This window comes from Pholcus phalangioides, unplaced genomic scaffold (assembly GCF_987345545.1).
Source record: "Pholcus phalangioides strain wild (caught in Gottingen) unplaced genomic scaffold, Ppha-v1.0 ptg000024l_1, whole genome shotgun sequence".
NCBI lineage: Eukaryota > Metazoa > Arthropoda > Arachnida > Araneae > Pholcidae > Pholcus > Pholcus phalangioides.
In genome coordinates, this window is record NW_028301616.1 from 26,668,016 (window position 1) to 26,691,844 (window position 23,829).

General features: G+C 36.1%; 1 protein-coding gene across 2 annotated transcripts in view; it reads left to right on the forward strand.

Annotated features, from left to right (window-relative positions):
* The first annotated feature begins 373 nt into the window (after positions 1 to 373).
* Positions 374 to 23,829, forward strand: part of LOC149069111 (uncharacterized) — a 29,347-nt gene continuing 5,891 nt past the window's right edge. Inside the window, exons 1-12 of one of the 2 annotated variants that reach the window (XM_089251238.1) lie at positions 374 to 594; positions 3,278 to 3,465; positions 4,799 to 5,114; positions 6,083 to 6,225; positions 8,362 to 8,504; positions 10,161 to 10,391; positions 12,271 to 12,384; positions 14,935 to 15,027; positions 15,269 to 15,369; positions 18,143 to 18,316; positions 19,931 to 20,164; positions 23,508 to 23,584. In XM_089251238.1, coding sequence (XP_089107364.1) covers positions 3,358 to 3,465; positions 4,799 to 5,114; positions 6,083 to 6,225; positions 8,362 to 8,504; positions 10,161 to 10,391; positions 12,271 to 12,384; positions 14,935 to 15,027; positions 15,269 to 15,369; positions 18,143 to 18,316; positions 19,931 to 20,164; positions 23,508 to 23,584 — 1,734 coding nt within the window. In that variant the 5' untranslated portion in view covers positions 374 to 594; positions 3,278 to 3,357. The remainder of the gene's footprint in view (positions 595 to 3,277; positions 3,466 to 4,798; positions 5,115 to 6,082; positions 6,226 to 8,361; positions 8,505 to 10,160; positions 10,392 to 12,270; positions 12,385 to 14,934; positions 15,028 to 15,268; positions 15,370 to 18,142; positions 18,317 to 19,930; positions 20,165 to 23,507; positions 23,585 to 23,829) is intronic. The other variant, XM_089251239.1, reaches the window with a different exon arrangement.

The window sequence follows — 23,829 nt, forward strand, 5'->3', positions numbered from 1 at the left end:
TCCTGTTTGTTTTCACCGAGTCACGTGATCTTCCGACGAAAGATGTTGGGAGACACCATTCTGAGCACTGCCAAGGCGGGGACGGCTGACGTCATGCTCCCTCATAATATAAGCTCGATGGCTTATACTAAGAGGACTTCAGGGTAGTATGTATTAAGGAGTTCTAGCTTATACTCACTGAGCTATAAGTAAATTTTACTTTACTAATAGCTCAGTGTTTTTCGCACAGGCATTACATTCATCGATATAAGATACTTAATCGATTACTCTACTCACATCAGTATGGGTAAAAAACGCAAATGCGTCTCAAGAATGTTTCTCATCAGAAAACTAAGACGAGAGATAGTTTTACTTTTTTTTCCCCCCCATCATCATCTCTCATCTTCGCGGGGAGTAGCGAGGGGCGGGGGGAAAGAAGAAGTCGCGTAGTAATAAAAGCAAGGAAAATAACAGTGTGCTGTTGCGCAACAATCCCGAAGTGGGGGGAAATGGTGCCCAGCGATTATAAAAGATAACGACAACATCACCGAGGCTGAGCACCAACGTGCAAAATGTCATAACTTCGCCCGTGAAATCGCGGAGAGAAGAGAAACGGTAATCTATTTTGCCTCCTCGAGCACCTTATCCGGGTAACGGAAGAAATCTTTGGGATAAGTTTAAATTACTTCTGGGTGCATCCAGATGGAGGGATGTTTAGGTATTACGTATTATCTACCATGCTGTCTCAAGTGTAGCCGTGAAGACCCTATTTACCGTGAACTGCGTTGCTCTCGCATACACTTGTGGGTTCTTCCCCAGGTCGGATCAGCGATTCTCAGCTGGGTCCATATGCCCCCCTGCGATCCTGGGGATATTCTGATGGGGGGGGATCCTTGACATGTATAACGTATATCCCCCTATGCTGTGTCAAGTGTTGCCTTGAAAATGTGCCATGTTATATATGTTATTTACCATGAATTGTATGGCTCACACATGTACATGTCCTGGGATATTCTGAGGGGGAAGAGAACCATGTTATATATTACATATAAATGGAATTTTTCATGGGAGTTTAGTCTGTTCTTCCTTTTTTGGTCATGGCAGACTTTCATGTACAGTGTGGGACTGTGAGGTTTTGTTTCCTGCTCTGGTGAAAAATGCAGCAGAAACTGTTGGGATGTTAGAAACAGTGTATGGGGATGCTGCTATGGGTAAAACTCGTTGCCCATAATTAGGCAAGTGCAAATGGAGGCACACAAGTAACCCTTTCAGGGGGGGGGGGGACCTCAAGGAAAAAAAAACTGCCTCAGGGCCCTGAGAAGGCAAGCTACAGCCTTAGTAAAACTCAAGTGTATGGATGTTTTTATACAATCTAGCTGCTAAGAGAAAAGATCGTCATGTGTGAAGAAAAGACCTGATTCGCGTGAGGGACTGGCGACTGGTTTTTGCATCATGACAATGTTCCGTTTCACACATCCTCAACAGTCCAACAATACAACTCTCCTGTGTCCCGCAAGGACTATTTCCCTGATTAGCTCAGTGTGACTTTTCTTTATTCCTATGGATGAAGAAAGACCTGAAATATAAGTTTTTTTGCCAATGTGGATGAGGTGCGAACAAAGACGATGGATGCACTGTCTTACATCATAACAGATGGGTTTCAAAAATGTTTTCAACAAGGAAAGACTTGACAAATGTATTAGCTTTAATGGAGAATAACTTCAAAAGGGAATCAGACTTTTGTAAAAATAAAAAAAATTCTTGTTACTTCCCTCGTATATCTCTCATGTCGTCTTAAGTGTTGACTTTAAGCTTGTTAAAGATGCTATTTACCATGAATTGCTTTTCTCACACATGAACATTGGCTCCCAGAGCCAGACCTCTAGGCCAGTGGTTCTCAGCCTAGGTTCATTGCCTACCCCTTTGTAATCCTAGGATATTATCAAAGAGCCACGGCTGTAGATGAGGTGGAAGGGAACCATGATGTGTACTATGTATATCTGCCATGCTGTCTCAAGTGTAGCCTTGAAGCATGTTAAAGATGCTATTCACCACCATGAATACATGAATTGCTTTGCACACACACACACGAGCGCAGTTTTCCACCAGGGTTAATTTCCTGGTATTTTCTGAAAGGGGGCATGGGTGAAGATGGAATTAAAGGGTACTGTGGCATGTAATACGTATGCTTCCTATGCTCTCTCTCAAGCTTGACCTTGAAGCACGTTGAAGGCGTTATTTACCATGAATTTTATTTCTCACTTACATTGCTACCAGAACCGTGGGACACGAGTCTCCCACTAAATTTTGTGGGCTATTTGAGTGCTCGCCCCAACAATGAATAAACGATGCAAGACACTCTTCCGCTTTGTGCATACAAGCTTGAGTCCCATAGGTACAGGTTGACCGCAACTTTCATCCGCCCAAAGTTGTTAAACAGTTCAAAGATGTTATCTGCAGAGATGTCATGTATACATCCGGACCTGCTACACTCAGCTGTTGCTGGATTTGTGACTTGTCTGCAACAGGGTTTAAGCTGGATAAAAAATTCCTTTTGCAAAAATGCGAGAATGGGGGGAAAAGCTTTAGCAAAATGTTACAATGCTAATACAATGATTGATGGTTGGATGTCTACTCATTTTGTACCTCCTGTAAGCATTTTTGCAAAATGCTTACTACTTTCAACTTACTTACTACTTACAAAAAACTACAACTTTCGCATTGTACGATTTTCTTTCACATTTTGTGAAAAATGTGACCGTAGTTTAAACCCTGGTCTGCAATGTGTTATTCCCTGTGGTGGTGGTCATGTGGAACACATAATGCTGTAATAAACAATTTGGAGGCATTCTGTTCATTATTTGCGTGTCTTTTCTTTGACTTGTGTACATCAGTGTGACCTATCGGCTGCTTTTTGAGTTCTTTTTTTTCCTGTCTTAAAAAAATTCCTGTGACTTAGTGACGCTAATTCTGCAAACTTTTTTATTTCGGTTATTTTTCCTGTTTTTATGAATTTATAAATTTTTTATTGTCTTTTTGCCCACCCTGCTAATACACACATATTTCGTATTGGCTATATTTATAAACAAATGCTTTTCTATGTTACTTTGCGAAAGTGACGGCAATAACCGAATGTCAACATTATCCACGATTCTGTTTAGGGGCATCTACTGTATTTACTTTTTTTTTTATGAAATGAGTGCTGAAACGCATCATGTATTTTCTCAATTTTTTGTGCACTGATATTGTCATTTCCATTTATGTACATTACCATTTTATATTTTTTATTGTTTTGCAGATGTGTTGCTGAAGGCTAGAGGTCATTCATCGCGTAATACTTTTTTGCTTTATTGAGGAAAAAAATGTTATTCTAAGGTCATGAGTCACAGGCTGAAAACTTCCCGAGAGAGCAGCTTTTCTTCTGTCTTTGCTTCAATCGACTTTCCTGCTGATATTGTGAAGACAGGGAATCTGCGGAAACTCAAAGTGAGATTTACTTTCTTCCTCAGTGAAAATTAGTTTTTTTAGAATTGGGTGTACAGTAGTGCTTACTAATTTGATGGCCCCGCACTTCTAATTGCACATGCATGAAATCATGGACTGACATTCTCCCCCAAAAAAAAATTGATAGTTTAATCTTACTTCCTGTGGTCTACTGGGGGGGGGGGGGTCTTACATCCTATGGTCTACTAGTCCACACTTCCAATCTATGGAGATCAGTTCATCATGATGTATGGTCTGGGTGTTCACTGTCGGCTCACCAGCTTTGCATCTACAGCTCCTTTACTTCCATGAGTCTTAGAGGATCACGAAGTGGCCTTGAATGGAATTCAGGAAAAGTCACACACACAGAGACAAGTACCCCATAGCTCGGAGAACCCAACTTCCCACATGGAGTCAGGAATAACCAATGAAGTGAGCAGGCCGCAAAAGTATAAGAGAATGAGGATGGAACAAAGGTGATTGGAGTACAGAGAGAATTCCCCCTCATTCTCTCTGTACTCTGAAGCGCATTATGATCTGTGAATGTGCGCCAACCCGCTTGAGTGATTTGGAACTTTGTCATGAGTCACTTAGGTGATTGGTGATTTTAAATGTGTAGTAGACAGCTTGAGTGATATACAACTGTGCTGTGGTCACTTAGGTGAACTGTAAATGTGTGTTTGTGTGCAGTGAGTTACTTAGGTGATCTGTAAATGTGCTCCGGTTCATTTAAGAGATCTGCAGATGTGCCGCAGTGATCTGTAAATGTTCCGCTGATCACTTAAGTGGTCTATAAATGCACCGCTGGCAACTTATGCGTTTCAGAACTGTACTGCACATCGCTCAAGTGATATGTAAATGTGCTGCGGATCGCATAAGTGATGTTGAATTGAGCGTAGTTAACTTGAGTGGTCTATGCATGCCACACATCTCAAATGTCCTAGTACTGTGTGTGTTCACTGGACACTCAAGTGATGTGGAACTGCACATTGGGTAACTTGAGTGATCTGTTTATTTGACACTTAGTTCATTTTTATGAAATTAGGTTTGAGGTCGTGGGCCACATCAGAGGTCACAATTGGTCTGCAGGCCATGGGTTAAGCATATCTTATGTTAACACCCAGAAAAGTCGAAAAGACATCAGGTTATTTAAGATAATTTTTCTTGAGCAAAAACCATGCTTGGCCCCTAAAAAAATTAGGCTGGCACATGAGATTTTTTTTTGGTTAGTCAAGGCTTGCCTTACTGCTCATGAAATCTCTTAATTGATTTAAAAATTAAACTTCTTTAATACTATATGCACTGAATAATTCCAGGATAAAACTTATTTTTTTAGAAGCTGAAAAGGAAGTTCTTTGTTCTGAGGCGATCGTGCGGCACCAATTCTTCAAGGCTGGAATATTATCCTTCGGAGAAAAAATGGAGGTCCGGATGCGAATCGAAGCGAAGCATAATTTTGAAGACCTGTTTTAATATAAGCAGGAGGCTGCACCCAAAGCACAAGTATGTCATATGCCTGTATGACCATTCCGAGTGTTTCTCTATCTTACTTGATAGCGAAGAAGAGTTGGATGAGTGGTTGTCGCCTTTACTGGAGTTATATTTAAATGATGTAGAAGCAGATGACTTGTTGAGAACGAGACCTTCATATGGTAAGATATTTACTAAAAATTTGAATAAAACCTTTCTTAAAGAACTTTAATGCATCTTATATGTGTTCCAGGTGGATAAGATAGGTCTTCAAGGGCATTCCAAAGGTTTTATTGTATTTTGTTATTGAGTAGGGTGGCCATGTCCCAGTTTTTGCTATTAAATTCAATGGTGTGATCAGTCAGTTTTGAATGATATATTTCCATACACTTCCTCGCTAGGTTTCTCAACCTATTTGTCATCAAGTTTTCGATAAGGTTTCGAAACTATTCATTATTTGCTTGGTTAGACACATATTAAACAAAAACATGATCCACGTGGTGAACATGACATTTTCAGTTTAGGCTTTTTATAATGTATAAATGTATATATTAATTACCAGGGGCGCAGTAGCCCATGTTGATGAGATACTTGCCTAAAGTACCAAAGGATGTTTAGAGGTGTTACGAGTTCGATACCCGGTTCATCCTTGTTGGAAGACTTTCCTGACGTAGGGGTGCAACAAAAACGGTGACGTGACCACAGAAAAAATTGCTACCACAGGGAGTCCCCCATTGAGGGGTTAGCGCACCAACGTCTCGATGAGTATAAAAAAACAAGTCTGCCATAAATTGTAGGTCCTGGTCTAATTACCCCTTGTGTGCACAATCTCAGCCACATCATTGGGCATTTTGTCTGTTGTGGCCTTGTATTTGTATTTATTTGTATCTATTGACTTTTTATCAAATGAAATAATCAGGTCTATAACTCGTGTACATTAGTTACACCTACCAAAAAAAAAAAATCATGTTTGAAAGATGAATCTCGGTAATCCAATTTTTTTCACTTTTCAAATAGGTCTTCCTATGGTTTTATTGTATTTTGTTACTGAGAAATTCATCAATATTCTGTTAAAAAAAGTTTTTTCTCCCTTTTGCTAATGTCAAAAATGTGTAATGAAAAAAAGTTAATGTGTTTTTATTCTTCACAGACCAGGTATGGCCCGTTATTGTCGATGATAGAGAACTGGAATTCAGTAAAGATCTGAATGGGTCATACTGCCTGGGATTAACTGCAAAATCTTTGAGCTTGGTTAAAACTGGTACTGAAAATTTTGAAAGTCTTGACTTTCCAGTAAGTTTATTATTTTTATATTTATACACAATGCCTATTACATTTGGAGTGATCACCTTTCGATCATGAATATAGGGGAGATTGGGTCGTGACAGGTTTTAGTAATATTTAATGGGTGTGGGTCCTACAGGAATTGATAGGTTGGTTGATATATATTCAACATAATTGATTAATGTACATTAATATCACAGGGTTTCCAGTGACCTGGTAAGGCAGGGAAATGAAAAGTGATCGGGGTAAACAAAAAATATTCTATATTAGTCAAGAAAAAGTTCTGTGAAAAAAAAACTGGAACACAAAAAAATATTCAGAAGGCTAAGATTTCAAATTAGTCATACCTTTTCTAATGAAGATAATTTGTTCTGGAATCACACATCTCTGTTAGAAGAAACATGATTTCCTGTAGGTTTTTTTAAATGGAAAATTGTTTAATTCGTATTTTTTCAGGTACGGCCCAGAATTGTAAGGTAAGTTTTATAACACACCAAGAAACATTGTAAAAAAAAGAAAAATGACGGAGGGCTTAAATGAATAGCTTCATAATTAGATAAAAAATTTGAAGACGAGACGTATATCTCGTATATTCAGGCTATGTAGATAACCAAATCAGAATTGTGGGAGTCTATGTGATGTGATCAATTTATTTCTCTGTCTCTGTGACACAGGTGGAAAAGAATAATCTCCTAGAATGTCCAAACCGTTCAGTTTGATGCTAAACATCTTGCACTGAAAGAACCTTTGCAATGAAAACATTAAAGCTTAGGTTTTTTTTAAAAATGAATTTTTGCTTAGCTTAATCTTTCATTCCACATGAAATGGTTTTATGGAAGAGAAATAGCGGTATATGTGGGAAGTGATTCTTAGGAGAGGGAAATAAATTGATCCTTCTTGAAAGGCAGTAATTTTTATAGTAATTGTGCAAAAATTCAGCTCACTAGGTAGCCGTGTTACTTGAGCGTGTGCATCCATGTCAACTAAAATGTTCGTTGTCTGAGGTACAAATATGAGTTCAAAAATTCATAAGCCAAGCTAAGCTATCACTGTATATTTCTTTCTTCGGGAGTTTTAGTCAGGGAAATGATCAAGCAAGTTTGAGTTGTGAACCGTGCATTAATATTCATGCACCTGTGTAAACCTATTGCAGTTGATGCTCGTTATAATGACCCCAACCCTTCCATCAAAAACAGACTATATTGGGTAATATAGGATAGTCATATGAAAACATTTTAAACTGATCATTGTAATGGAACAGTTGCTATAACCTATGGTTGCTATAATGCTCGCCAACTGTATATTATAGGTATATACAGGTCTTGACAAATTTAAAGAAAATAAGACTCCAGAAAAATTTCTTACTAGCCATGCATATTTCTTTTTTCTGAGAAAAATGGACGGAACAATTTTTTAAGGCTTTTTTGAACCATGATGACCTTTCCCTATTTAGTCAGAAATGTTTACATACATTTCAAAATTTTCATGTTCTCGGACTCCAATGCGTTCATCACACATAGAAAATATTAGGTTGGCAATGGCAATTTTTTAGTCACTATAGCAACTTGGTGCTTGTCAAGCCCTGTGTATATATTAATTATACTTGTGTATAACCTGTGTGTGCAGGCTATCCAAGGAAAAAGTTTTTTAATGTTCTTAGGGCCATCCAAACATGCTAGCAATACAATATATATATTTTTTTCATTCCAAAAGTGAGTGAATAATGTTAGTCCAAAAATGTTTGGTTTTCAATCATATTTTGTAACTTTATACCAGTTTTGTAGGAAATGGTAGTCTCAATGTTGCACTGATAATTTGTTAGGTTTTCACTCATCTAGATTACTTCTCTGCAGAGGAATCGTGGTAAGAAATTGTACAAGCTCATAAGCACACACACATGGGCTATATACCAAATTTCTTCCCTTTCAGTAGGAATGTCCTTTCCTGTGGGTGATGCAAGATGGCAGGCTATACACAGTATAAATTATGGTTATATTATTTTATGATTTAGATGTTTTTGAAAAAATTAATATGCTCTATAAAGTTTTTACATGAATTATTAACATTATTGTGACTCCAATTTCTCCCAAAAAAAGTTGCATGGTACACTAACAAAGATTTTATTTTATATTTTGTCTTGCATAGCTTATGAGCATCAGACGTTGTGGTCATTCCGGAAAACATTTCTTCATTGAGCTTGGTCGTTCTGCAATTACTGGTGCTGGTGGTGTTTGGATGGAAACAGAAGGAACGATAGTAGCACAGAACATGCATGAAACCATCCTTAGGTATGTTTTGTTTATCTGCATAATTTTCTATCATCAAAGTTGTATGCATGCTTTTATTAATCCTTCTACATTGGGGAAAAAATAATTGAGCACTAACCATACCTTTTTTTAGGAGTGAAACAAATTTCACTTTCATTGCTGGTACAACCAAACCTCCACTAACAGCCACCTCCGAACAACAGACACATTTTGTTGGAACCAAACGCATTCCATTGACTTAACATTACACAGGTAACCTCCAAACAACGGCCACTTTGAAAGTGGAGTCGGGGGAAAAAAATATGCATATCGAGATGACAAAAAGAAAAAAAAATTCAGGCTAACTTTTAAATTAGTTTTCTCCTCTTCTGAGCTTTATGGGTAAATTGAAATCAGTGCAGTAAAAAGCTTCAAGAGATCATAGAGGACAACTGACCCGATTTCATCACTCTAATCACTAGGAGAAATATGCAAGTTATCCGATTACTAGAAACGCATTCTTTATTTGGTACTCCTCTTACTCCAAGGCAGGGTTTTGTCCAGAAAAGTGCTTACAAATAGGTAATAGAAATATACAGGACATTAATTTTTTTGGAAGGGGTGTGTCAATTTTTTTTAAAACAAGAATATAAGGCAGCGCCTATGTCTTCAACTATCAGATTGGACTTGGGAATGCCCTGGAAAGAAAGTCTAGTGTATCATGGGTGAAAACAAAGAACTATTTGGGGTTGCTGGTACATCATCTTGGTCTACATCAGTTTCTCCTCGCTAAGTCATTTCTGTTGTGTTCAACCTCAGCAGTGCAAGCCTAAATTTTAGGATGCCATAATCGTGTTGTAGATGGATTAATCAACTATTATATCATGAATATAATCATATATTTTAATATAATCAAACATAAATATTGTCATCATTCACAGATTGAATTGTCATTTCATATGCTATAAACGCAAATCACAAATCAAGGGTTTTTTTTTTCAGAAATAAAATTACCATTCCCCATAGCAGCCACATTTTCACGGTTCCGTTAGTAGCCAGTGTTGGGAGGTTTTACTGTGTATAGATTATAGATATAATATAACCATTCAGCTGTGAGCAAGTCTCCCATTTGAAAAAGTCTTTCCACAGAAAGCAAGCAGACCTACAACACGATACTGACATAGCATGAAAATTCAAGCATTTCCATCCTAACTGCAAAATATGGAAGACTGATAGTAGCACCAGCAAGAACACTAAACAAGCACAGCTCGACAACACGATACTGACATAGCATGAAAATTCAAGCATTTCCATCCTAACTGCAAAATATGGAAGACTGATAGTAGCACCAGCAAGAACACTAAACAAGCACAGCTCGACAACCTGAATACATTAGGACCTCACATACACTCACAACAGACATTCCAGCATGTACCGTTTCGTTAGAAATTCTGTAGAGGAATGTGTACAAGGTGCTTGTATGGTTAAGTAGAAGTAGACCTTCAACATAATATTTAAATAATAACTTTAACAACATAAATACATTAGGGACACATGTTTTAGTATACACTCATGCCTTGGCATGTACCAATTTGATAGAAACTTTGCAGATGATGGTTGCGAGGTGTGCATTTATATATATGCAGTTAAGCAGTAGTAGTCGTAGAAAGTTGATTCTTTTTTTTTCCGTGTTCGTAGTGCCATGAAGTCTTCCAGAAACAAAGAGGATCTGGGTCCTCACACACGACCACGCAGTGCCTCAACAAGTGAGAATTCCAAGCCCATTGCTACTAGACGTCCAGTAGGTGTGGTGTTACCGCAGCAGTTGCCACCTCTAAATTCAACTCTTACCACCAGCAGAGAAAGATGTGACACATTGCCACCCAGGGCAAGGACAATAAGTGAGAACATGCAAGATTCTGGGTACAGGTAAATCTTTTCATAAACTATAAACTGTTTTTCCCGATTTTTAAATATTGACTTGTAACGCAGGAAGGGTGAATATGGAATAAATAGTCTTTATATGTCTTTTAATGGTTCTTGATTAGAAGGTATCTGGCAGGACCAACCAGTTTATTTCTTAAATTATGGAAATTGTTTAATTGGGGTACAGCTGAAACATACAAGGTGTCGCTGCACCAGGTTTACAAACTTTTAGGAAAGGTAGGGTGCACCTAGAAAACTCAGAATCAAGTGTAATGCAGGGTTGGAAATGCTTTCTTAGCGTGTTAGATAGTGCTGTAAGTGAACAGTGGTTCCTGATGCTTGGTGCATTGACCTGTTCGACCATCAGATCTATCATGCCTTGATTACTTCTTCCGGAGTCCTCAAACTGGAGACATATCAAGATATTGGTGTGATACCCCTGTTTACAGCACTGAGGAACTTGTGACCTGCATTGCAGGAAAGGCCTAGACATGCTTGGAATCTTTCAGAATGTTCGAAATTCAATGCTCCTCAGATGCAAGACCTGCATTTCAGCTCGTAGATGACACTTAAACACCTTCGACCTGCTACTTTTTTTGAATGAATCACCTTTCACTTCTGGTATTTTCTGCTTACCCTACTTCATCAGGAAAGCATTTCCAACTATGCATTGCTATGCGATTCCAAGTCATCTAGGCATACTGTACCCCTCCTAGAAGTTTCTAAACCCAATGCTGGGACACCCTGCATATATCCATGTAGGGTGATAAATATTTTAATGAAAATGCTATTGGAATAAAAACTGTGACATGAAAAACATTTAAAAAGGGATTATCATACGAGTTCTACATCATCTTCCCGTAATTAAATTCTACATTCAGGTTCAACGTGTCTATAAATTGAAATTCATTTGTGCTCAGCTGAAACTATTCATCAGAAATTCATGAACTTTTTAGAGTGTCTTGATGAAGGAATAGAAAAGATAATACACACCAGTGGGAAAAAAATTGTTTCAAAATTCCCTCATCTACATATAACTGTATATATGTATTTTAATATTCTTAGTCAGTAGTTCCTTCTAATTGTATTTTACATACCAGTCATTTCTCTGTGTAGCAAATCAATCTGTCCTATTCACCAATGGTAAATTTTGGAATATTTCCACTCGCAACACATTGTTCATAGTTACTTATTATAAATTGTATTACAAGAATGCTACTGAAATAGTTTGAAGAACCAAGAGGTTGAGTATAATACGAGTACTGAATAAGAGACAAAGGTTGTAAGTTCTTTGAGAAGCAAATAATATTTTTTGAACAGACGAATATGAATTTATACTAGTAGAATAAATTTTATGGTCATTGTTTTGAAGGAATAGGAATCATTCAAATGCTATTAGCATGAAGAAAACATCAGCGTCTAACTTTATTTGGTATCATTCCTTCAATATCTGATTTTCTCAGACTTATTTCCCTGTAAAGCAAACAGCAGGGAAGGTAATTCCGTAGAGGAATATGTGAGGTGAATGTACAGTTCAGTAGTAGTTGAGCAATCAGGAGTCAAGAATCACCTTAAGTGGGAATCCCTGGTTAGCATGATATCAGTTTTGTATGCTTTTGCTTTTACAATGAAACCCAAGGTTTGCCTCAAACATATCAAGATTTGGTTTGTTCACTTTATTTGCCTTAAGGTTGTTTTTTTTTTTTTTTTCAAAAATGTTTTTTTCCTTCTTTCATAAGAATATATTGGCATCACAGAATTTTAATTTGGTGATTCTTTATGAATATAATCAGTATTATTTGGGGATATGCTAAGTGAGTACAAATCATATGATTACATATCAAAGATAAAATAGTATCTTACCATGCTCTCTCACTTTCAGTACTGTCTCTGGTGTTGGCACATCTAATGGATCAGCACATTTTCGCGAATCATCTCGACCTCATTCATTATACGCTTGGCCTTCTACAAACTCTCCTATTTTGAGTGGCATGAGGTAATCAGGATGCGTTATTGTTTTTTCACTGTCATGAAAGTCGGCTCTGATCTGACTTCAAAGCAGTGAATTATTTTGAAATCCAGCACAAACATATTTAAAATTATTTAATTAAATGAGATAGCAACAGCTTAAAAAGAAAATTAAACTATATCCTGCTCTAATCATTATTTAACCAACTGGCATGAGTGTTTCCTCTTTTTTTTTTCCTTCTATAACTTGATCCGCAAGACTTTCTCAAGTAAAATTATATGTAGCGTTTGTAAGTATAGCAAAATAGTTTTTTAAATGTCAGTTCATTGATTAAACATAGTCTATGAAGCATTGCTGTTGTGAAGGCTTCTATGTTGTATTTATAATACAGTATATATTTATAAAGTGGATGAATGATATTTTCCATTGAATGTGTTTTGATAGAATGTGTCAGAGAAATAAAATAACTATTTTGTATATAAAATTTATATGGAATTTCTAAGTTTCTAGCATTCGTTTTATAATGAATTCAATTATAATTGGCTCTCATTTTTGCAAACTGAAATGGTCGTGAACAATTAGTTTCTACAATCAAAGTTTGTAAATGGGAAAGAAATGGCATATTGTTTCAATTGACATAAGTTTTAAGAAATGACATTGTTTTAGAAATTGGGTGATGACCTGTAGGCCTAATATATTTCTTTATAAAAGTAGCCAGCTATTCTGTTTAAATGCAGTTGAATCCCGTTATAACGAACGCCAAAAGACCGGAGCTATCACTTCGTTAAAACGAAATTTCGTTAAAAAGGAATTCCAGGTTACCTAGCATTGTTCCTTTGTAAACTTATTTGGGAGATTAGAAAAGTGTTCGTTAAAACGAGATTTTTGCTATAACAGTATTCGTTAAAACGGGATTCAACTGTATAATGATTTGCTTTCATATTGAACACAATCCACAATTTCCCTTACCAATATTACTCTCCCTGGTGTATATGTTGAAACCATGCATTTCTACAACTCATTGATGAGCCCTATAAAATTATTATTTTTGTTATCTAAGGTAATCGCCAAAAGTTAACTGAGTTACTTCCTACCTGGCCAGATTTAACTGCACTGAGTTTTTATATTTGTTAGGTTCTGGGTTTTCTCCCCGCTCATAGTAAACGCTCACCTAAAAACTTCGCTCACCTAAAAATCAAGTCAATATGAAATGTATATCATCTGACAGTCACCAAGTTAGTGGGAATATCGAAGTGTGATGCAAATTTATGATGTCCATGTAACACTGGAGGAATGAATGAATCTTGTCTAGTTACTTTATAAATTTACTTCCATTTTTTAGTTCTAGGCATTATAATAAATTTACAAAGTGCACTCCGTAAGAACTGAGAGTAAAATTATACACATATATGTGTAATTTATAGAAAATAATTTATTTTTTTAAAAATATATTTCTCTCAGATGTCTACAGTATATCGTTCGATTCACTTTTCAAAGCAAGTAGGGAAAGCTTTTTCAGGAAGCTTCCTCAGTGAACCCTGCACAGTTGAAATAACTTCGGCATCTTTGTCAAATTTTCTGTCAGAGCTTCTTCAATATCGGAAACATTCAGAAATCGCATGATTCGAGATCCAGCCTGGGGCGGGGGGGGGGGGGGTACGGCATGATTTCAGTATTGAATTTACTAAACTAAAATATTGTTTTTGATATAGTTTAGATATATATTCAACATCCATATTTTTTGTGGGCATCTTTTTTCAGCCACTTCATTGGCCATTTTGTCTTTTGTGGCCTTTGTATTTGCATAACAAAAGTAGCTATATGATTGCAAGTGTTATGGTAATTTAGCATTCAATTTCCTATCAGTTTATAATGCTTTCTCGATATTTATTGTCGTAAACGTTTCAAAACTGAAACATAATATGTTAGTGCAATATTAAAATCATGAAACCCTCTTAAAGTTGGATCTCGTTTTATGCGATTTCTTGTTTTTTCCGATATTGAAAGAGAAACTCCATAGCAGAAAATTTTATTAAGCTGCTGACTTTATTTCAGCTGTGTATGGTGGTTCACTGAGGCAGCTTCCAGAAAAAAGCCTTCTCTACTTGCTTTGAAAAGTGGATTGAATGATGCTGCCATTGCATATCCTGTGAGGGAACATACTTTGAAAAAAAATCAATTATTTTTTGCTGCAAGTATATTTCTTGATTTTTTATGGTTTTAGTCTCGGTTCCTATGGAATGCATCAGGGCTTCACAAATCCCAGGTTGCCATGCTGACTAGAAAATCAGTATTACTACAAAGTTATACATGTGTGATTGTTAATTGCTATTGCGATTCGACTGCCCATTCTATGATCATAAGATCTTGTTTGGGTATCTTATGTCACCGCTTAAAGTTTGTCCCATGAATTTAGAATCACCCTGTATATGAAAAATTTTTCTTTTCCACTTAATCGATTGATGTTGAAAGTAAGAATAACAAAAATTATTTTAAAAAATTGATTTCTTGTGAGTAACTGAGTAAAGCGTTTGTAAAAAGTTCTTCAAAATTAAAATGACTTAATTTTTTTGCTAGCTATAATCCAAGTTCCTTGTCTGCATCATTGTACAGTAACAGCAGTTTGATGTCCTTTGATGAAGCAGATGGATATCAAGAAACAAATTACAGGTAAATATTGTTGCTATTTTCACTTATTGGTTGGGTTCATTTTCTTAAGAATTTTGAGATCATTTGATGGATATGGCAGCATATAGACATTGTTTTGGTTCTGAAATTAAAACACTCAATCAACTCAAACTGTTTTTTATGTGTAAAATAACAAACTGTTTACAAATAACATGCAATAATGTATATAACAATTAAACTTTTTTTTTGTGTGTATTTTTATCACTTGCTTCTGGTTGTCAAGTTGGTATCCACAAGCAACATCACATGAAGATAGCATTTCATCTGACATACCTTCTAGCAGCGAGAAACCCAATGAATATTTGCTGATGTCTCCAACAGATGGTGAGAGTTTTTTAATGCAAATTTTTTTATGCAGTTTCATTTTTTTTGGGAGGAAAAAATTTAATGAAATTTTTATTTTAATCAGTGGGATGTTTTTAAGTTGCTTTCCTTAATAAGATTAGTTGTAGAGAAGTGGAAGGGGGGAACAACTAAGCAAACAGCAGAACCTATTGATAATGGCCACCTATAAAACACAATTTTATCCATCAATAGGGGGAATCTGTTAAGGGATAGTGAAATCCATCAAAACCTGTACCACACGATTAAAAAAAATGTTCATTAATCTTGACTTGGCTGACATGCCCGCATCGGACACAGGCATCCGCTTCTTCCCGAAATTGACTTGCTCATGCTATGCTCAGGCATCATAATCTTTTACACTTCTGTTCTGAGATTTGCTTGTTTTCCCAGTTTTCTTCCTTCAGAAAGTTTTTTTTCTTTTATTCAGTAAATGTCATACTGCACGCTAGTGACAGTAAAAACTTTTGACAGGTGGAAACTTTTATAACTATATTCTTATATTTTCATTAGCATGTTGATTTCCCTGTCATCATTATTAGAACCCGGATTATATGCGCTAAAAAAGTGGCGAAATATGGTCTATAAAAATATGCACTTACAAATTCAAAATATGTACTAAAAAATTCAAAATATGCATTTAAAATGTTGAGATATGAATTAACTTCAAAATATGCATTTAAAATGCTGAGATATGAATTAACTTCAAAATATGCAGTGAAAAATTCTGAAACAATAAAATTTTTTAAAATACTCAGTAATTGGAAAACATGAGCTAAAAAAAATCATACAAAAAAAAGCATGTGTTTTTGGGAAATACATATTTTCTATTTCTTAGTACAATATTCATTCACAAAAAATATCCCCATGTATGTATATACAGCATATGCAAATAACTTTTGCATAGTCATTTAGGCATTTCTAATTTCTAGTTGGTCATAGCTGCTTGGTAATAAAATACCAGTAACAAAAAAATTTGTTTCTGGTATTTCTAGAAATAGTGTCACAGGGGTGAATTTTTGTTTATCTCGTATTTAACATTTGACTCAAAAAATGTGTCGAATGAACAAAGTAGCCTTCCAACTAAGGCCCATCATAGCTAAAACTTGCTGAGGGTTGAGTTGGCAATATTTCGCAGTGCAATCACATCCATTAAACAGTTATAAACTATTGAATTTCTTGTGCTTACGTAAATTCAACCTCATAATATTAAGATATTTTAATTTTGATTACACTATGCTATGGTAGAAAAGAAATTGCTAACTCCTACCAGCATGGGAAAAATAATCTGATATGAAAATATTATGAGCAATATTCATTTAAAAAATTGTAAAAAAAAAAATTATTAAGATTTTGTTAGAATTCAGAAATGTGCACTTATATTCTGAAAATTCTTTGATTTTATTCATTTATATATCAGCGTTTCTCAATCTATGGTCTGTGATGATGGTATAGGTGGCCCTCAACAGACGCTAAAATTATTGACCTGTTGTAATTGACATTAGTAATATCCACATGAGTTCAAATAAAATTACACTTTCACACTTAGGTTCACCATACATCATCAAGGAGAATGCAGAAAATTGCGATATTAAATATGGGATATTACTGTTTCCAAAAATTGCAATTCATTGCTTTAAATGCAATTTGCCAATTATTTCTAAAATTGCTGACAGGAGTGGAAATAAAGGGCTGCTACAAATCACAGTTAACAAAAATGTACAGTATTTCATGAAAAAATATTCAAATTAACCGATAACCATATTTCATTGAGGAAAAGTATGGTATAAACTGGGATCTTAAAAAAAAAAAAAAAAAAAAAAAAAAAAAAAATATATATATATATATATATATATATATATATATATATATATAAATAAAATAATCCATAAAATACAGAACATTGCCAATTGTCATCAAAAAACATTGCCAAAAGTAGGCACAATCACTGATTGCATTTAAAATCGCTGAAATATTGCAGAGAGAATGTTAAACCTGACAAATATGCCAGATGAATATAATTTTTGCCCTAATTATCATAATATAATTTATATTGTGAAAAACCTGTGTGTGTATTATGACTAGTAATTATTACAAATTCAAATAAGAAATGTTGAAAAAACAGGACAAATGTATGAAAACAAAAACGAACGAAAATTACAGGAATGTCCCGTAATACGGGACACAAGTAGTCTGTCATTGTTCTAGACGTTTTACTGGTTCTTATTTTCAGAAAGGTTGAGAAACACTGATTTATATCCATTAATGCTAAAAAAAAAAAGGCTGAAACATGCAAATGCATATAATTCAGGCTCTGGTCATTACATTCTTTGTAAAATAAAAAAACCTGACATTTTTTTTGTCCATGCAGAAAAAATAAAAAAACCCATCAAGCAATTGTTAATTGTAACGTTAATGAGCACTTAAATGAGCTCTTACTTAATAAGGCTGGCTAATGGGGAATGTCCATTATTCCACTGTATAATGTTACTTCCTGATCATGCAACCTTACTAGGGAATGTTACTAGGGAAATAAGCTGCTTAAATTTTCATAGTGTTTACTGTAACTTTTAAAATTCCATTAAATCATTTTGTTTTTGCAGTACCCATCAAAATAAAGTTGAATTAGCCTACTTTTTCAAATTGCATTGATTTTTTTTTTTCTCAGTGACAATGAACTATAGAATTTCTGGTCATTAAAACCTTTAGACCCATTCAATCAATGGTATATTCCTGATTTTTTTCCCCTTTCCAGACAACATGAATATTGTTCACCAGAGAAGTGATTATTTGAATATGAATCCAACAACCAGTCAACGACCTAATTCTTTAGAGGACAAAGCGAACTGTGAATCTATAGGAAGCAGTCCAAGGAGCTTGGGGTTGGTGGATTACATGGATATGAGGTCTCCATCATCATCTAATCCAGGTATCATTTTAATAGACATTTCTCAAGGTTTGACTACCAGAAAGTGGTAAATAATTTGAGATGTAAATACAGTTATGCCCCCTGACTTATGTCCCTAGGGGTGGCTCAAGACAAAAATCTCTCTGTGGTGGACAAATTTGTGGCATCCCTTAATAAAAAATCTCTACCTATGCAGGACCCATTTTGGTGTCCTCTGACACTGATAGTTATACCCTGACTGATGACCCCAGGGACCCGCTCGAGAAAAAATCTCTACCCATGTTGGGCATATTTTTGGCACCCCCCCCCCCCCTCCTTAATAACAAAATCACTACTCGGCCATTTTGATGCCTTCTGAACATGCTTTGTCAATGAAGCGTATTTTGCCCTTTCATGTCGGATTTGGCACCCTTCTTAGACTGGTGCCAAGTCGGCTGCACAGCCTAAGAGCTGTGATACATCCCCCTTGACATGGTCACCCTTCATTTATAATTTCGTCATATATATAAACAATTTTTTTTAATTTGACTCATTTTGAGCGAAACTTGAAAGCTTTTGATATTTCATTCTTACACATATTTTCCAGAGAGATGTTGCATAAAAAAAGATAAGAGATATAAGAAAGAACAATGATAAACTCCTTGTGTACCTCCCTTCTCCTCCTTTACCATTGGGAAAAGTTTACCTAAAAGACTTAAAACTTCAACAGGTCTTTTTCAACTTACATTGTCAGTCTTGTAACAAATTACTGACTTTAGTCAGTGTATCAATGTGCTATAAATTACATACAAGGGCATCAAGAATTTCATTAAACCTTAGATAATGTTGCAGGGTTCAATCTCAAACTTGTAAGTTCCGAAAAAGCACTTTGTTTCCAAGATTCTTGATTCTTCTTCCTTTCATAAAACCATGGATATACATTTACTTCATCTTAAATTAAGTGAAAATTTACAGGACAAAATATTCTGCTGAGAAATAGCAGATTACATTTCTAAATTTTATATAAAATAGCTTATTTAACCATTTTATTAAAAAAAGAGTTGACTTAAACTAATTTATCTGTTGACTGCTGGTCCTTTCGACCTGTATCAATGCCCAGTGTTGAATTGACTGACTTGAAAAATTATTTCTTTTTGCACTAATTTGATTGCATTATGTCGTATTTTACCTATTTTTACGTTCGTTCTGAGAAAATTGAAGCTGTGGACACATTGTTGACAGATGGCGATGAGAAGGTGAACTTTTCATAATGTGGGTTGTCTACACTGTGTTGCAACTATTTTTATTTCTTGTAAATGATTAAAAAAGGGAATTTTTTGGTAAGGGCGGTGGCGAAAACTCTTTTTTTTTTAAACCTCTCTCTTTATGTGTAAGAGTGGGGAGTGTGTGTGTGTTTTAAAATAATAACAACCATGTCAACATATGCATCGGGCAACAAGGAGATGTCGACAACCACATTCAACGTGTTAAGTTGTCTAATCATATAACAAGAGGGTTAAGGAGTTTTCAGTATATTAACATTATACATTTAACTTCCTTAAATAAGTGACTTGTGTGTTTAGGAGAATAACAATTTTTGGGAAACACTACAGTGTTCAAGTAATTGGCTTCCTGTTTGAATTTCTTAATTTTCAGAAAGTTACATTCCAATGAGCATCATTGGATCTTTAAATGCTGATGATTACTTGGGAAAGAAACTGAGCATTTCATCATCAAGTGATCATCAATCTGCTGAGAAGCTTCCTACCAAAGATGGTTACGTTCCGATGGCACCCGGAGGAGCATCAGAAGACTTTCCCGTTCCCATGCAAGATGGTTACTTGAGCATGTCTCCATTATCTTCTTCATTGCCTAAACATTATGTTGAAGGTGAGTAATATAGTAGTTGAATTATTATTATTATATATTTTTTTGCCTGAAAAAACTGAAGGAATTCTAAAATAATTGTCCTTCACAGTGAGAATTCAGATTATTTTTTGATTTTGCACTATAGTTTTGTTTTTTCCAACCAATTTAAAAATGTTTGAAGTTTGGAAAAAATGTAAAGGAGTCTATCATTTTCAACTTAAATTAACGATATGGCATCACATACATTGTCTCTCCCCCCCCCCCCCAGAGAGCTGTGTCAATGACTTACTGATCATATGACGAGGGTTATAGACTAGCATCTATATACACTGCTGGCCACCGTAAATGCAACACCCTGAAGGAAGCATGCAAATAATATGAAATTTACAACATGCATTAGCGGAGGTGAGATATGCAAATGATTAGAATTTCAGCGCAGACGCACATCACGCGCGCCTGTGGCGTCACTTCAAAGCGCTATTTAAGGCTTGGAGATTTCGACAATTTGAAGTACGGCAATTGTGTTTTTCTTGTGGTTTTTTCAAAAAAACGATCAATTATGCCTCGTAGAAAACAGCGATCATCTTTTGATCAAGTATCCGAGTTCGACAGAGGAAGGATAGTGGCCTACCGAGATTGTGGATTATCTTTCAGGGAAATCGTTAGTCGTGTTGGACGAAACCAAACAACTGTAATGCGGATATGTGATCGGTGGATGCAGGAGGGTACGACGGACCGACGTGTTCGATCGCATCCACCTCAGTGCACCACTTCACGTGATGACAGGCGTATTGTGCATATGGCAATGACGGATCGCTCAGCCACATCACGAACCATAGCACAGCACATTCAGTCTGTACCGCATCATCCAGTGTCTGCGTGTACCATTCGACGCCGTTTACAGCAGAGTGGTCTGTCCGCAAGACGTCCATTGCTTCGTCTACCCTTGACGCAGAACCACAGACGTCTCCGCCGCCAATGGTGCGATGAAAGAAGGATGTGGACGGCACAATGGAATGAAATTGTCTTTACTGACGAGTCACGCTTCTGTCTGCAACACCACGATGGTCGGATTCGAGTCTGGAGACACCGTGGAGAGAGGATGCTGAACAGCTGCGTTATGCACCGCCACACTGGTCCTGCTCCGGGTATTATGGTATGGGGCAGTATTGGATATCACTCTCGCACTCCTCTAGTACGCATTGCCGGTACTTTAAAAAGCCAGCGCTACATCTCCGAGGTGTTGGAGCCAGTTGTCCTTCCTTAGCTTCAGGGCTTGCCCACAGCCATATTTCAACAGGATAATGCGCGACCACACGTGGCACGTGGTGGCACCAAAGGTTCTTCGTCAATCGCCAGATTGAATTGCTTCCCTGGTCAGCTCGCTCTCCGGATCTTTCACCGATAGAAAACATGTGGTCCATGGTTGCTCAACGATTGACCCAGATTACATCCCCAGCTGCCACACCAGATCAACTTTGGCAACGCGTGGAAGCTGCTTGGTCTGCTGTACCCCAAGAACACATCCAAAGTCTCTTTGAATCAATGCTGAGGCGTGTGGCAGCGGTGATCTCCAACAATGGCGGCTACTCTGGCTACTGATTTTGGCAGGAACCACACTTCACAGAAGTCTATAAATTTAATCATTTGATGCTTGGTCAACATGTTATCTACAAAATAAATATTGTTGCGATATCTTTTGTCTTTCTTGGTGTTGCAATTTGGGTGGCCAGCAGTGTACAATAAGTAGACAGTCTGCTGCAAGGCACCACAGAGTGGTTCCGTGTATCTATGCTTGCTTTCTTCCATAACCAAGTTAATTGTGTCATTTTAAAGAATATTTGTTATAGAAGCAGTGACACAAAATACAAGTTTGCAGAGACTGGAAGTGGGGGGGGGGGCAATGTAGAACTAACAAGTAATCTTTATCACTGGCAAAAGTGCATTTAAAAAATTATAAACGTTGTCGGAATTCTGGCTTCGTTCTTCGCTCATTTTTGCTTCTCCTTGAAAACGGCAACTATGAGTGCTGAAAAATATAAAAATAGATGGGATGTATAAAAAGATTTAAAGATTTATAAGTTATATATTTTCTTTTCACTTTCGTTTTGTGTCATGTTTGCGGTATATATATAGGTGTAGCTTATATTCCCTAGGGGGAGAGAGCAGGGGGTCATGGTTGGTCTGGAGGTATATGTAGATGAAATTTTGAGAAGATTTGTCAAAATTGTAGATTTGTATTGGGAACATGTATAGTTGCAGCTTAGCTTATTAAACAAAAAAAATTTTGAGGGTATTGTAACTCTACTCATTCGTTATTTGAAGGAAAATGGAGTTGTGCCAACTGCTACGGATTGTCCATAGTTTTTACAGATGGCTGCCCTCAACTATAGAACTACAGGAGATACTGCAGAAATTGTTTTTTTTTCTGACTTTTTTTTCGGAAAAAATCAAGTTTTTTGCAGTATTTTACTTTTTTTGAAATAGTGTCAATCGGTACAGAATAGCTATATATACTCACCCTCTCTTAGAACTTTAATAAGATAATATAGGCAACTTAGCTATAACATAATGACAAATTTGTATACACATGTGTGAGAAAGAAAGAGTTAGAGAAGACAATCATCTAGGGTTGGTAATCAAATTTATGTATCTCTCGCCATTAAGATTGTTGCTACACTAATTTTAAACCAAATTGAAAGGAATATGGTGACAAGTTCACGATCCAGGCTGACGCCAGAGTATAGCTATAAAGTAAATAACAAGCATCTAATATTGAGACTTCTGAAAAGTATCTAAAGAGTATATGGAAACTATCTTCCAAAGTGGCCATGGTTATTTTTACACTGGTTCCCATGTCTGATAAAGCTAGTTCTGGATTTTGGAAATCAAAACTCGCTAGTTTCAGGACTGATTAACATAGGATTTGAATGAATGAAGGCAAATTTTGAGGTCCATGTTTTTACAGCATTTATTTGCCTTATCTTGTGTCACCAAAGTGAGGAAAGTTATTACTCCATTGAAGGGAAATGAGATGAAAAAAAGGGGGGGGGGGAGGAATGCAGTATGAATCTTACGATAATTTCAGTATTCATATGCAACATTCTTTCAATTTTTTTATGTTTTACCTGCGTTGATATGCTTTTGCTGTTCACAGTAAGGTAAGCAATACATCGCAAAAATATATTTGGTAGATTTGTATGAGCAGGACACATTTTCAACGTGTGTGACCGCACTCGCAAAGCTGGTTTCAGAGAGAATGTTCTGCAGGTACCATTAGGATGTCCTTAGGGTACAGATGTACCAATTTTTTAAAAATTATTTTAAGCATATATTTTTACAATAATGTTCCTAATTATTCTAGGTACATTTTTCCCAGACAACATTGGAAGCAGCAACAGTATGGTTGGAAGTAATCCAGCAGAATTCAAGTTGGACAAAGTAAGTTTTTTTCCCTATTCATTTTTAAATTTCCTTAAAATTTACAAATTTATTTATTATCCATTCGATTTATATGTTTTATTCGTGAGTTACCTATAAACAAATTAATGAATTGATTTGTGCATAGCTAATAGAGGGCCCAGTTATATATATATATTACGTAGCCTCCTCGAATAACGACAGCTTAGAGGGTGAATGGGTGGTCCTGGATGAGGTAGAGGGGGATAGTGATAGGGGTTAAATCA